The 15,732-nt window shown below is 41.3% G+C and overlaps 1 protein-coding gene across 1 annotated transcript in view; it reads right to left on the reverse strand.

Annotated features, from left to right (window-relative positions):
* The window catches only part of KIF5B (kinesin family member 5B), a 38,793-nt gene extending 25,476 nt beyond the window's left edge, over positions 1 to 13,317 (reverse strand). The window contains exons 1-5 of the mRNA XM_033165838.1: positions 12,907 to 13,317; positions 5,101 to 5,188; positions 3,614 to 3,687; positions 2,461 to 2,565; positions 1,483 to 1,531 (exon numbers count right to left, since the gene is read on the reverse strand). Of these exons, the coding sequence (XP_033021729.1) occupies positions 1,483 to 1,531; positions 2,461 to 2,565; positions 3,614 to 3,687; positions 5,101 to 5,188; positions 12,907 to 13,032 (442 nt within the window). The 5' untranslated portion in view covers positions 13,033 to 13,317. The remainder of the gene's footprint in view (positions 1 to 1,482; positions 1,532 to 2,460; positions 2,566 to 3,613; positions 3,688 to 5,100; positions 5,189 to 12,906) is intronic.
* Positions 13,318 to 15,732: the final 2,415 nt, after the last annotated feature.

Raw genomic sequence — 15,732 nt, forward strand, 5'->3', positions numbered from 1 at the left:
CAACCAGCTCCATTTGGCAATTCTTAACTTCTACTGTTCTGCAACAACATTTATCCATTTACATTCTCCTTGGATTTTATCACTGTCTAGACTTTGTTGTTCCTTAGTCGTCCCGGTTCCCCCCCCCCAAAGCCAGGAAGTTTTTAGTCTTGCCTTTCAAGACAGACATTCCAACCCATGAGGTATAGATTCCACACAATGAACCTTTTTTGTAGATGCAAATTTAGGGGAGTGTGATCGGTTTGTCCGCACTGGGAGCTGGGCTGAGAAAGCGCCACAGGGGGCGCTGCAACAATGACCCAAGATAGAAGGCGAGGGGTGGTGCCAAATTTCGGTATTGCACAGGGCACCACTGAAATTTGAAAGCCCAAAGTTTACCACTGCTTTTTGACATAAGGTGACCAGAACTGTCCTGTTGAAAATATGATCGCATCATGGATTTTTATGATAGCATTGTATCTGTCATTTACACATAGTCTGCTTTCTAATACTTCTCCATTCTGAATTTGCCTTTTGCACTACTGCAACCTTTTAAGCTGTTATTATTGAGCTTTCTATAACAACACCAAGTTCTATTTTCTGGTTAATCATCAAAAAAAGTTATATAGTTATATATGGTAAATAATTTTACCCAAGTGTGTGCTTGTGCAACATCAATACTCTAACACAGTTTAACACATAACACACTTTATTTATATCATTATAATTACAGGTAGTTCCTTGCACTAAACAAAAACTAGTAACCCTGGGTGAGATGTATAATTCTGAACACTTCTGTCTGCTGACCACCTTTTAAACCAGACATAAACCACCTGTAATGTTAGAAAAGTTCTGACCCATTATAAACATTATTAAACTTGCAACTGTGTCCTGCATAAGGGTTGCAACAAGGCCTTCAAGCAATCTTCAAGCAATCTTTTCAGAAATCTGAATAATTACTAAACCAATACAGATGCTATATACCTATACCTATGTAACATCCAAGAGGCATAAAATAAGCTGCTATTTACTAAAAACTAATTTTACTATGCCATTATCTTCCACAGCCAGTCCTCTCTATTTATCACTGTACAATATACATCTAATATCCCAACAATACTTAGCCTCTAGGCAATTTGCCAGAAATCATGGACAGAATAACTTCCTTCTGGTTTACAGTCTTAAGTTTTATTTCCCTAATTTATATCCTCTAATTATTCTACCCTTTTGTCTTCATGTTTCATTTGCTTTGTGGGCCCATCAACATCTCTTAAGTCTTTCTTAATGCTCAAAAACTCCCCCAAATTAGTCCCTTCATTATTATCCTCCGTTGCACACTTAAATCTGTTCTCGTGTACATACAGCTGAAACAGAAATCCAACTGATTATGCTTCCCATTCAAACTTTTGGTTCAGAAGACAAGAGCAAGATCCAAGTTTCATTACACCTTGCTTGCAACTCAAACTGCTCCTATTCTCCCTCAAAGGTAAAAAAGGTACTCACCATCCAAAAGGTCCCTTATTTTATCCAGATAAATTTCAAAATATGACACCTAAAAAAATATAAGGGGGGAAAGGATAGTAACCACTGCCCAATCAAAGTCAACAACAACTGATATTAATGATCTATCATTGGGAGGGCAATGCAATCCATTTAGAGATCTGATGTTATTCTTGTGAACCACTTTGAGAATTGTTATAACTGAAAATCAGTACACCAATACCATAGAAAGTGTCTGTAAACTTATATATCTCTACAGTAAACTATCAGGCAATAAACCTTTGAATAACATCTGCACACATCATACAGTTAACACACAAGTCTAGTGATGTGTCTAAAGAGATCACTAACAGCCCCAAATATAACTAAGATACAAAGCTTCATACTTGCAGCTGAAGAAATACCATTCAACACAATGGCACTTTGCAGAATGTTAAGTATTTATATCTAAAAGAATACTATGAAAGTCTATAATGTTGATGATCAACCATGCCCAAACATATGTGAAAATGATCTGTTTTAATCCCACAAGTAATGACTATTTGTACCCCACCTAACGTACCCAAACAATATGCCTTAACCACAGATCCCCAACTAAATTCTATTTTTTTCACAACTTTTGAAAAAGCTTTTCTAGCAAACTACAATGTTCTATTCCCATACTAGATTTTGAAAGAAAATAAATTTAGAAAGTGCTGACACATAATGCTATATAATATAGAAATTATTCTACCATTCAATCTTATTAAACCAATTCTTTTAAATAGAGAACAAGCAATGCTTTGTGACATTTTAGGATGATATTTTTAGTCGTTTATTATACTTTGGTTAATTATAGTTTAAATCATTTGAGAATCATAATTTCAACCTAAACTGTCATGTGATCTCTAAACCTGATGGAAATTGTGCATCTCTTAGAATACTTAAAATTCTGTTGTCTTGAATTTGAGATATGTATAATTTAAAAACAAACAAAGTTACCTTAATATGAAACTCCAAATTCTCATCCATGGAATAAATATAATTAAAAATATCTTGCACAATTCTTGGAATAATCCCCATTCCATCTACATCATGTAGCTTCCCCTGGATTTAAAAAGAAAGAAAGAAAGAAAGAAAGAAAGAAAGAAAGAGAAACAAAAACCACATACGTTACAGATTTTTAGAACACTAACCAGAAAGCCTTTAGTAAATGCCTTTATAACCAATTAATTGTCTAAACGTATAAGCATGAAACTACTTTGAGGTTTTTAGCAATCAAGCAGAGTAGATATTTTTATGAAATAAATATTTAATTAAGTATGTTCCAAAGATTTCAATTGTGGGGAGAAAACAACACACTGTAATAGGACTTACAGCCCAATCCCAAGTATGTTTACTCAGGAGTAAGTTCTATTGAATTAAGTTACACTTAAATAAAAAAATGCATAAGGTAACATGCTAAACCTTGGGTGAGATATACCATATACTGGAATAAACTGATTTGCAGTTATCATTCTTTTTTGTAAGTTCCTAAAATGAGCAGTTAACTATCCTAAGGTGTTGACAAAGGCCACATTTAACGTGTTGCGTGTTGCCTTCTGAACTGTTTTGAGGTAGTTACGCTGCTATCCTTCTCCCCTAGAGGGCTTGTCCTTTTAACAACCAGAAAGTGATTTTTATGACAAAACTCATCAGCAAATGATTCTCACTTTACTGCCCTGACTACCAGCTCAATATGCTAAATACTTGCTGGGAGAAAAAAAATCCCAAGCGTGTCATTGTGGCCAATTTGTTATCAATGGAGGCAACAAGGAGGCAATCACCTGATGCTGGAAGGATAATTGTTGGAGTCTTGTATATATGTATATGAGCCAATGACATCTGTGTTATACTTTGCTTTATATTTTGTTCTGTACTTAAAAACCAAACCATGTACCTATTTGTTAGATCTACACATTTTTTTGCATTAACTTTTAAAAAGCTTTTACTGTAGAAAAGTCTTCCATTTTAAAATATATCACATATAGCAGAACTTGTCAGCTAACTTGGATTTTCTCCCCACACCTGAAGGCTTTACTCCCTGAATATGGAAATAGGGTTTAGATATCTTTAGAGAAGTGTGTCCCAAGTATGCATGACCATAATATCTTACCTCCATAGTGTGAGTTTTCCCAGATGATGTTTGCCCATAAGCAAATATTGTACCATTGTATCCCTCAAGTACATCTAGGGTGAAAGAAAATGCATACTAATGATATATCCACAACTCATGTGAACCACCCTGCCCTGAAACAGATACTATCTTCCAAAAGTATTTGAACAAATTTTGCTAACAAGTACTTAGTATACAACATGCCATAAAGTAACCTTGCATCTGGTGAAGCCTTGTAAACAAGTCCCATAACATACGAACCTGAGGCTGAAAGAGGGACAGAATTCCACCCCTCCTTTGGCAGCCCACTGCATTTTGCAGTTGGGCAAGGGGGTGCTCCCCTGAGGCAGCCGCTTAGTTTCCATGCTGGACATATTTGGACAACTCCACTACATCTCTGCTAGTCCAGAGATTCATCTGCATGCAATTCCCTGTCAACTACAGCTAATAGGCTTGCAGCTATACTCATTCGTGAGAAAGGCTTCAGGAGTAAACCTGCTGCCTTGTGGGACATCTTTAGGAGAAGAAAAGGCTAAGAAGTAAACCCTACACAATTCCAGAGTGGAGTCCCTAAGACAGTTGGATGGCGTATTACACACATCCTTTCGACCACTCCTGAAGCCAAGCTGGTGCCAAATGTATTGTTCTGCTTTCGTCTGGACCACATCAGCAAGGCCAAAAAGGGTGTGGGTCTTGCTGTTTATGCAGCCCTGCACCCCCATAAACACTGCCCAGGCTTGTGCCCCGGAGAGGTCACTTCAGTGCTTCTAATACAGCAAAAACAACACAGGAGGCAGCAGTTACGAGTTACTGGTCTCTGCAGCCACAGCAGGCGCTGCGATTTTCCAATGGTTTGACTTCATCCCTGGAAATGCACTCCACTGTCTCTTGAGACAGATACAATGTCAACAGCTAATAAGCAGGTGTATAAATTCAGGGTATCAAATGCACATGTGCAGGAAGGAGCAGATGGTGGGAATCAGCTATTGCTCTATCTAAAGCTCCAGAACAAGGTAACCAGTAAAGAGCCTGAACTTATACTTGCTCCTCACAATACAATGTTCACATCTGGGAAGACTAAAGACATCTTACAATTATATGTGTTGCCAATATCAAAGTTGCATAAGCAGATATATCTAGATGTAGCAAGGTAGCCCTAGATCTTGCATACTTATACTTTCAGCCAATATAGGGACAGAAGGCCAATCTGTCTTACTACCTGTTCAATTCCTCATCCCACACCATGTTCACAAGATTTTCAGCACAAAAATCAAATTAGAACAGAAAGGGACGGGGGCAGGGGTCAAGCCTGAAGAATCGCCAGAGATTTAAGAACTAATGTCATTATTTAACCTGAACTGCATAAATATATTCCTGCCTGCATTTTAATTAGTACCTCAAACGCATGTTAGGTAGAAATATGAGGTGGATTAAATTATGCCCCACAACCCCATTTGTGACTCATTTATTAAGAAGTCTCCTCTTACCTTTGACAATCTTTTTTGCACAGTCATTATATACTTGCTCCTGTGATGTGTGTGACTGGAACACGCGGTCAAATGCATAAGGCTTGGACTGAAAAATATACAAAAATAGAACAATAAAAATCAAAGTTAGAAATTAAAGAGACCAGATCTTTACATCTCCTCTTTTAGCTTTGTGCCTTTTCATATCCCGATAAGAGCCGCAGCAAAAATGAAGCTATATTCTTGAAATACCATCCTGTTCAAATATTGAATGGTGCTTTTTGTTACCCAACAGAGATATTAATGTACCCTGTGCTAAAAGTCTGTGAAGTGTGAAAACAGATTCCCTAACTGATGAGGCAGGAATCCCTTTTAAGATTAAAAATAAAAGTATTGCCAAGGCGGAGTGGTATTAAGAACAATCCAGTCAAGTCAGGACCCACTGATTTCATTTTTTAAAAAGCAATGCTTAACGCTCCTCAGTAATAACAGTAAGATTACAAAGTACTGAAATTTGGCTGGATCAAGCTCAAAACATTTAGAGGCTCAATTTCAAGCAAATAAATGGCCTGAAAATAAGCCTCAAAGGTATATCACACGTTACCTGCTAAAATAATGATTACAATACACTGAGATTGGGTAGCGTAATTCCTGCTAAATCTACTAAAAGTAAATCTCATTGAATTCAATGGGGCTTTGATAACATAAGGGAGAAAGCTGATGAAGTAGAATTTCACAACTTACCATATATACTTGAGTATAAGCCTAGTTTTTCAGCACATTTTTTGTACTGAAAAAGCTGCCCTCGGCTTATACTTGAGTGAGGCGGGCGGTGGGGGCGACGAGAAAGAAGCCCTTTCTCTCCGCTTGTGCTGCCACCCGCTCTCCCCAGTCAACTATTCCTTAAGAAGTGTACAAGAACGGCGGTTCTTTACTCTCCCCAGGCAGCTTGTTCCATTCCTGAACTGCTCGCATAAATGCAAACTTGCCAAAGGAGGAAGAGGAAGGAGCAGTCCAAAGGGCTGCTTTCGGGCTGCTCGTTCCTCCTCCTCCTCCACAGTGGCAAAGGTGAACCGGCTTATACTCGAGTCAATAAGCTTTCCCAGGTTTTTGTGGGAAAATTAGGTGCCTCGGTTTATATTCGGGTCGGCTTATATTCGGGTATATACGGTAGTCTGAAAAAGTTTTAGCCACGACAGAGTAAAAATGGGATCACATCTTGCAATTTTATATTGTTGCAGAAGAGGAATACTTTGACAAACTGAACCACGTCAAGGGCAACAGCTGTAAACAGCAACGTTGATTCAAAATCCTTTCCATTAATCTATGTTTTACTATACTTTACTATCAAATACAGTCTACTGTTAAGTCAGTTAAAACCTTGTCAACACACAGTTATGCTATTTACATGTCTGGACACCTGCCACTCTACAATTGCTGGAGAAAGCCGACATCTGTGAATATGGAACATAGTAAGATGTCTTATACGAATTTAGAGCATTGTTCATCCAGCTCAGTAACTGTCTACAAAGACTAGCAGCAGCTCTACCACTGAGTTATGGTCCTTATAGATTTATAATCAAAATAGTACATAGGGTTTTTTTTGGGGGGGGGGGGGTTGGAAGACACCTGTGCATGAATTTGTTTTATGTGTGTAGATCAGTGCACGCTGATCAACACAGTCTTTGCAGTACAGTTCTGTTCCAATGGCATGACTAGTTACGACGAACCAGTAGATCCTATCTGCTGCAGCCTTCATCTGCCTTCACAGCCGTTACACTACTATCCCTCACTGAACTACAGGTCATTCCACGTCAGTTCAACGTGGTCATGCCACCCACCATCTTGGATTTTGATGAAACTTGGTGTACACCCTTCCCTTATGGTTGAAAGAAACCCCCTTAATTTCTCCCCCCCCCCCTCTATCTCAAACGGTTTCAATTTTATAGCACTTCAAAGTTTCGTGAAATCTGTTTTTCTGTCCCTCTTGAGATCCTCGGCCTTGTGTGCATTTTTTTCTCTCTCCATAACCAATGATGAGATCTCTTTGAAATTTTACACAGAGATCAGTAACATGATGAGGATTTCAGGAAAAAATACACCAGCACTCAAATTTTTTTATAAATGCCTTTAAAAAATGTATAAATGTAGCTTTTTTGGTGGAAAAACTAGGTTTAGAAAACCTAAATTTCCAGTGTTAGGGCACAATGCAATCAAAAGTTTTTGGTGGTGAAAATTATTGCAAAGTTGTGCTCTTTCTCAACATAGAATAAAATTTATGGGTATCTTATGTCTTGTCACAAAATTTTGTGTTTTTTGGCCATCGTGGGGGGGGGGATGGCTACTGGGTACAACTTTCCTACAATCCATAGCTGTAAAAGAAAAAAAATTAATGAAACGTTGTTCCTCTTAAAATCTAAAATAATATTGGTTTTTCCAAAACTGCAGACTTGTTTTTCAGTTTTGGCGTATTTAAAACTATGAAAATTTGCTGTATTGTGAAATCTATCTTTTAAAAAAATTGGGTGGCGAACCCCTTTTTTTTGGCATTGATGTGATGTGGAATGACCCCTACACATACAAAACAAGTGTTTAGATCTGGTCTGCTTCTTTTACTGCAGTCATTCCCAGATTGTTGATTGCAATTGCAGCTATCAAGGCCCCACAAATACAGTCACCAGAATTGCAATGGTTGAGAATGGCAACCAAAACAATGTTGCGATACCAAGGCCAGCCAAATGTGTAGGCTCCTGCCAGGCAAGTAAACAAGTGGTACTCAACTTTATCCAAAACTAAGGAAGGGACAAGTTCACAGAAAGAGCGTAGGTAAACTACAGCCCACTTTGGCCTTTATTTTTTGTACTGAATTCCATGTAACCAAAAATAACTATAATCCTTTTGTCAGCAAATATCTGATCACATGCTAATAAGTTCTGACTTTGTGGCTGCTTGTTTGTGTAAAAGTGTTATTTGGATCCATAGAAGTGCTAATCCTCACTAATTTGAAATAACAGCTGAAGCAGATGCTTTATGCCATTTTGTTTTCTTAGTATGTTTGTTCTTTGCTCTAAAGTAGATGCTTGTATAAGAAGCAACGTAATCTCCATGTATAGTTCAACACCCAGCATTATAGCTGCATATAAATCCTGAACCAACACCTATGTTTTCCCATCCCAACACAAGCATATTTAAAAATAGAAGCCTGCCCTAGACCTGTTTCAGGCTGCTCCCTTCCCAAACCAATTAATTATTTTTGTTGTTGATGATGGCTTTTGATCTGATTTCATTCTGATGTAAATTCTGACCCATCGCTCTGTATTTATTTCTTAAAATTGAAGAGGAAGAAGATAACCCTAACAGTTATAGCTTTTGGTTTTCCTTTCATTTGAGCATCGTGTTGAGTTTTGCAGCTGTATCCATCTATGTGTGTGTACCACCACAAATCTTTTTCATAATCATGCAAAGCTATAACACACCAAGTTTCTGAATACAGAGGAATTCCCCAACACCAAGTATACAAATTTACAAATCTTTTCTTCTTTGTGCTGTCCAGGAAGGGAACATTAAAGTCACCTTCTTTTAATATGTCAAGAAGTTGATCTGAATGCAAAACATGGCTAAATGTTTGTAAACAAAGTGCCAGAGAAAGCAGTAAGAATATCTGTCCAAGAGTTTCAACCATTTTTTTAAAAAATGCTACTGTATTTTGCCTTTCTAAACCTACTTAAAATGTACTTTTAATTCATGTTGTCCAGTAAGGTTTACAAAATAGATTTCGAAGACTAAGACATGCCTCAAGTTTTTTATTAGACAGTGAAATATCTGAGCGAAATGGATATGCAATTAGAAGATAGACTGTTCACCCATGGTGGGTAGTATATATTTCATGCCAGCCCTGGTTCACTTGCTCATTGAATACTTTGAAGCCCAACAGCAAGTATATTGTTTCTCCCATCTGACTCTGCTCCCATCAGAGCTGAGCTTACTACTTCCATTCTATCTCCCTCCTCTAGTGGCCAGTCACTCCAGCCTACTCACCATTTGGAGAACAAATGCTGTGGAAGCAGGACAGACAATAGGATTAAGGCACTAAGAAAAAGGACAGGTGACAATATGGAGGAAGCAAAAGACCATCAGCTACAGCTAACTCAAATGTCAAAGATGGGGCAGAAACTCTGCTGGAAGAGATAGTAAAGAAGGGCAGACAATGAGTCAGAAGGAGAGAGAAGGCATTAGCTTGTAGCATAAGCACATCCTGTGATGTCTTTCTCCATGCATTTCTGTTGATGGGAGACAATAAGAACCCATCTTGCACACACAAACTTGATCTCATTGTGCCTACTAAGGCCTACCATATACTTGGGCTTCCCTATTTCTAACTATGAGTAGGACTCATTTCAAACTACTACTCTGTTGCTGCATCTGGATGTCAAACTAAACCAAAGTTTTGTGCAACATAAATAAGTCTATCTTACCTTGTCAGATGAACCAAGGTTCAAGGTTTAATTCTCTTGGTCAAACTATACATTTTAAGCCACAGGACAAACCTTGGTTCAGCTCATGGTTAGTTTGGGAAGAGCTAGACCTCATGCCCAGGTTCAGACAATATGCGAAACCAAATTGTGACTAAGCTCAGCACAACAGGATAGCAACTAGAGAAGAGCAAAGTGATCATGATCTCCTATTTGGAAGCCCACACATACCCAAAGTCATAGTTTGGTTTAGTGTGACATGCAAACCAGGTCTGTGTCATAACCCCATGACTTGAAGTTGGGTTGTTGACAATCACCCTTGGTTGTTAACCACTGTTTGAAACACTGGACATGACAATCTGCAGTTACGTGAAGGCAAAAGCTTCAACACACCTTCTCCCAGCTGCAGGGTGGTGGGGAGAAGATTGCACAAGTCCAGGAGGGGACTAGGTCCTGTCCTGATAAACTATGGTTTAATATGATAGTCAAATATATTCTCTCCTTGAGAAAAGTTGTGGCCTAAACTGTGCAGGTTTTACCTGTGAGGAGCTTGTAATGTCTCAATGATGGAATGAACAATAAAACCATCTAAGTTGCTTAAAAATAATAATAAATGTGCATTGTGGCTTTAAAACACTACCAGAAATAATGGCACAGACTGTTTTCATACTCAGCCATTTTGATAAAATGTTCCCAATTCAGTCTACAGGATGGGAGGCTAAACTGGGTGCAATTAATTCAGTTTTTCAGTGCATCAACTGGATTTCCTCCTGGATAGACTGGCTTACCACAGTTATGAAAACTCTAGTAACTTTCAGATTAGACTTCTGTAATGTATTATACAGTACATGGGACTGCCTTTGAAGACTAGAAACTGTAGTTTGCTCAGATTACATTTTCTTGGGAACTAACTAGGCTCTAACAAAATAAGAAATCATTTCAGTAGCACCTTAGAGACCAACTAAGTTTGTTCTTGTTATGAGCTTTCATATGCATACACACTTCTTCGGTATCTGAATAAGTGTGCATGCACCCAAAAGCTCATACCAAGAACAAACTTAGTTGGTCTCTAAGGTGCTACTGGAAGGAATTTTTTATTTTTTATTTTGTTTCAACTACGGCAGACCAACATGGCTACCTACCTGTAACTATAACTAGGCTCTAGCATTGGGAGCCTAATTTACCAGTCCTGGTACTTTTCCAAAACCAGGGCTCTACACAGGAAAGTTAAAATGTTTAGTGGCAGAATACTGAATACATTTTAGACAAGGAAAAATAGGAGAGCAGGCTAATAAGAATGAATTTGCATTATAGCAGTATCTTACTAGCTCACATCTCAGAGGCTCTGCACTCCTACCACAATTCCTAGTTGCGGGACCTCAAACACTAATTGTTCACTAATATCAATGACATTTTAACTGCTGCTCATCATATCACATCATCTTAAGGCTATATTATGAATCCCATCCGAGTAAGTATGCCCCAAATGAAATTACTCTTCTATGCCCAAGGCCTGGGGAGAACACAATATATTGTTTAATCTCTTGGAAGCTTGCCATATGCTTTATAGACTATATTGTTCATCTTCACAGCAGCCAAATTGACGATTACCATAAATCTTGTTTTAGAGATGGGCAACAGAGTGAGACTCTGAGTGCCTGAAGTCAATCACTGATCTGGGATCTGACCAGATATTTTGGTGCAGCTGGCAACACTGTTACAATGTTAGAATCATAGAATTGGAAGGGACCCAGAAGGTCAACTAGTCCAACCCCCTGCAATGCAGGAATCTCAAATAAAGTATCCATGACAGATGGCCATCCAATCTCTGTTTTAAAATCTTCTTTTTTTACAAGATTTTTCACTTTACAAGAAAAATCTGTTAAATATTATTAAACATAGCCAAGGCCCTCTAAATAGGAATGCTAGATCAGGGGTAGGCAACCTAAGGCCCGTGGGCCAGATGCGGCCCAATCGCCTTCTCAATCCAACCCAAGAATCAGCATGTTTTTACATGAGTAGAATGTGTCCTTTTATTTAAAATGCATCTCTGGGTTATTCGTGGGGCATAGGAATTTGTTCTCCCCCCCCCAAAAAAAATGTTTGATAAAATGGTCCATGGGGCTCTGGTCCATGGGGTCACGAAGAGTCGGACACGACTGAACAACAACAACTGTATGTGAGTTCCATTCAGAGGTCAAACATACAAACTTACCTTACAGAGAGTTCTAGCTATTAACTATTAGCTGTCCACCTACACCTATTTTCACAGTGGCACTTAAATTTTACTATAAATGACATTGCTACAATATCATAGCCAGCATTAGTACAGTTCCAGCTTCATATCTGTAACGTGTTTGAACTCTACTTGCTTAATACCGCTTTATAGTCTGGCAACTATCCCAGTGTATGCAAGGTTCATTATTCAATTTTTTACAGCCTGTTAACTGCAAAGGTGGAAAAAAGAACATTAGTACAAATAACTGTCAGCTGATTTCTTTGGAAAAGGCTCAGTGGCAGAGCACATGCTTTGCATGCAAACCGACTCAAGTTCAACTCCCAGCATCTCCAGGTAGCGCTGGGAGAAACTCCTGCCTGAAGCCCCAGAGGGCCGTTGCCAGTCAGCTGAGGCAGTACTAAGCTAAATGGACCAATGGCCTGACTTAGTATAAAACCATCTTCCTATGCGGCTGGTGTCAAACCCCCCCGAGATGGAGGGCGGGGGCTGAGAAACCGCTACACCACTGCTCTCTATTGCAATGTGCATTTTACAGCATCGGTTTTCCTATGCATGCAGGAGAGCCGGCACCCCTGGTAAACACGAAGCAAAACAACATCACTGGAGCGGCTTTTGTGTGGAGCGCTAAGAGCGCCTCAACTCCCTTACTCAGCAGCTGGAATTATGACATTGGGAATGCTACTACTCCCCCCCCCCCCAATTTCAAAACCCCACGGCCAACAGATTTCACAGGCGCGGCGCAGGGACTGAGGCAGAAGAGGAGGGGGCGCTCCTGCAGCCAACGCCCGACCCCTCAAAACGCCCCTCGGTCCTCACTGAGCCCCCACTTGGACGCCCTTCCCTCCTCTGCTCCCTCAGCCCCTGCTCCCCCACCGGCTCACACGCCCCCTCACTCACCCCGGGGTGAGCCCACCCTCTGTTTCTCCCCTCCAAGCGCCTTCCGCCCTCCCCCACCCAATTCTTCACCCCCCACCCGAGGTGCTTCACACCACTGCCGCGGTTCTCAGAGTTTGCTGGGTCACAGAGCCCCCACCTCCGGCTCCGACCGCCAGCCAGGGGGGCTCCGGCCCCTCTTCGCCGGCTGGCCGACCCCCCTCGCCTCCCCCTCGCACTCACCGCGATGACGACGGTGTCTTCGCCCTGGAACTTGGCGATGTACTTGTCGCCTCGAGTCACCTCAGAGTCGTTGAGAGGCCTGAAGCGGCACATCACTTTGATGTTACACTCCGCCGGGTCCGCCATCTTAGGCCAAAGCCGTCTCCTCCTCCTCCTCCTTTCGGGCGTTCAACGCCTTATCAAGCGGCCGCGTCTCCAGCCGCCCGCCGCCGCCTCCGGCCCACCCTTCCCCTGCCTCTGGCAGTGGTGCGGGGAGACTCTCGGGTCGCAGCCGTGAGGAGACCCGCCGCGGCCGAGAAGAATGGGGAAGGGCTGCTCCGCCCAGGGCCGCTGCCGCCGCCTCCTGCACTCACTTCCTTTCCAATATGGCAGCCATGGCGGCGCCTGCAGCCGGCGAATCCGGGCCCTCCCCTTCTCCGGGCAAAGGCGGGGCGGGCGGGCAGGGCGAGGGAGAGGGGGTGACGTCACCCACTGCAGAGAACGCCGCCGGCTCACTCCGCCGCGCGACGCCCCGCCTCGGACTTGCTGCGCACGCGCCGAAACGGCCCTCCTTCCCCCCCCCAACCCCGCCCTTTCGATAAAAGAAGCCGCTGTACTGTATATATAGAACAGAGTTTCGAGCCGAAGCGAGCTTCCGTCGCCTTCCGACGAAGAGGCTGAGCGCGCAGGCGCACGTGGTGGAGGCCGGTGGGCGGCAGCGGGATTGCGCCTGTGCGTGAGCCTCGAGGAGGGAAAGGTGGAACGAGGCGCTGAGTAGCGGATAAAAAAAAAAAAGAGAGACTGCAAAGCAAACAGACAAAATTGAATCCTGCGCTGGACGTGCACCTGCTTGCTTTTCAGTCTCGGATTTCTCCCTGCCTGACCGTTTTTGCATTGTGTGTTATTGGATTATAAAACTTGGATTGTTCTTGTTTTTATCATTATTATTTTTTTGCATTTTTATGCTGAGATCTAGCCATGAGATGAAGGATGGTATACAAATTTAATAAGCAAATAAATAAAAATGGTATTCTGGATTATAAACCTGTTAGAGAAAGTTGATATATTTATACAGCAAATAGAAACTTAACAGCTATAATGAGAGACATTATTAGTGTACTGGATATGTCAGAATAGTCTACATTATAATGATTTATTTTTTAGGATGCTTAGCTTGTTTTAGGAAGTGACTCATAAATGTAATTAATACTCAGTGAGGCTGTTCAACCATTCTGTGTCTCACAGCAAAACATGCTGCTGCCCCTGCAATTGGGCAGAGGGCCTGAGGCTATGCAATGGCTTTTCTTTGCAAAGCCTCACTGCCAGGTGCAGAAAACAAACTCCACAAGGGCCTCCAGAATGCCCCACCACCACCAAAACTCACTGTTTCGGGGATGTTTGCTGCTAGACTGCGCCCACCCCTAGGAGTAGGGAGACCAGTGGCAAAGTGGAACTTCTCCAGTGAAAGCAGTGAGATGGTTGGGGCACTGCCTCATAAGTTTCTGACGCCTGAGGAGGCTGTGGGCTAGCTCTGGTGTCTGCTGTTTAGCTTGAGATGCCAGAGAGTTAAGCCTGGGGTGACTTCTGCTTGGTGAGTTGTAGGGTCACCCACCTTGCACTTCCTCAGAATGTGAATTTTAAATTGTGTAAAAAATTACGCCTGCTTCAACATTCCATTTGACTACTATTCCCATAGTCATGTAAGATATAATTTTGGTGAGATAATTGTTTCTGTTGCATCATTGTTTCTGCTGAAATGTATCCCCTTCCTACCTTCAAGAAGGAATAAATTTTACTTGAAATAAGTCCTGTTTAACAGAGCTGTGAAGCACACCAGCTTCGTTTCATTTCGCTCCCCTTGTATTGTGCTTGAAAGAACTGTTTCTCCCCTCCCACCATGCATTCAAGCATCGATAATCACCTGATCTGTGTATGACCAACATTTGAATTCTTTGGCCTGTTTTCATTGTATAATTTTAGCTTGAGTGAGTGTCTGAAAGACAGCTAAAAAGCTTGGGGGTGGGGGAGATGGAAACAACTAGCGAGGGTTCCTGAATGTCTACCCCACCTATCACTGAAATGATTTCCAATGTGGTTTACCAACAGAGCTGGACATTTAAAAAAACCTATTAAGTGTTTTTTGTTCCTCTGGCCCTTCCTGTACTTCTGGAGTCCAAGGGCAACTGGTTGGTTGGAGAACCAAGTGTCGTTGCCAGCAGAGAGTGGGGGAGCAAAGTTCTCAGCAGCTATTCCTTCTCTGGCCAAGCTGTTCTTCCATTTATCATTACACCCTTTCTTGAAAGGGCTGTGTAGCTCAGTTCCATATCACATGCTTTGCATGCAAATGGTCCCATGTCCAATGCCCATCATCTCCAAGTAAGGCTGTCTGAAACTCTGGAGAGCTGCTGCCAGTCAGCATAGACCATATTGAGCTAATGAGCCAATGATCTAACAGTACAAAGTAGCTTTGTATGTTCCTATGAAAGGCAAAAGGTGCATCTTCCCAGTGGACCTTGGATGGAGACAGAGCTTGCTTCTCTTCTGGTCCTCAAACCAAGGGCAACTGGCAGTTCTTTCTGACATAGAAGGAACAAGCAAGCTCCCTGCAGCTGCTACTTCTCTGATATAATAATAATAATTTTTTATTTGTATACCACCTTTCTATCTTATGATACTCAAGGCGGTTTACAAGCAGAAGAAACCAAAAATGTACATCTTATAACAATCTAATGCAATACAAAAACGTGATAATAAAACAAAACTTTAAAATAAGCAACCTACATCAAAAAGTAACATTCAACAATTATTAGAGTAATATAAAATAATACCAACATATAAAAGTTAAAC

This window comes from Lacerta agilis, chromosome 12 (genome assembly GCF_009819535.1).
Source record: "Lacerta agilis isolate rLacAgi1 chromosome 12, rLacAgi1.pri, whole genome shotgun sequence".
Lineage (NCBI taxonomy): Eukaryota > Metazoa > Chordata > Lepidosauria > Squamata > Lacertidae > Lacerta > Lacerta agilis.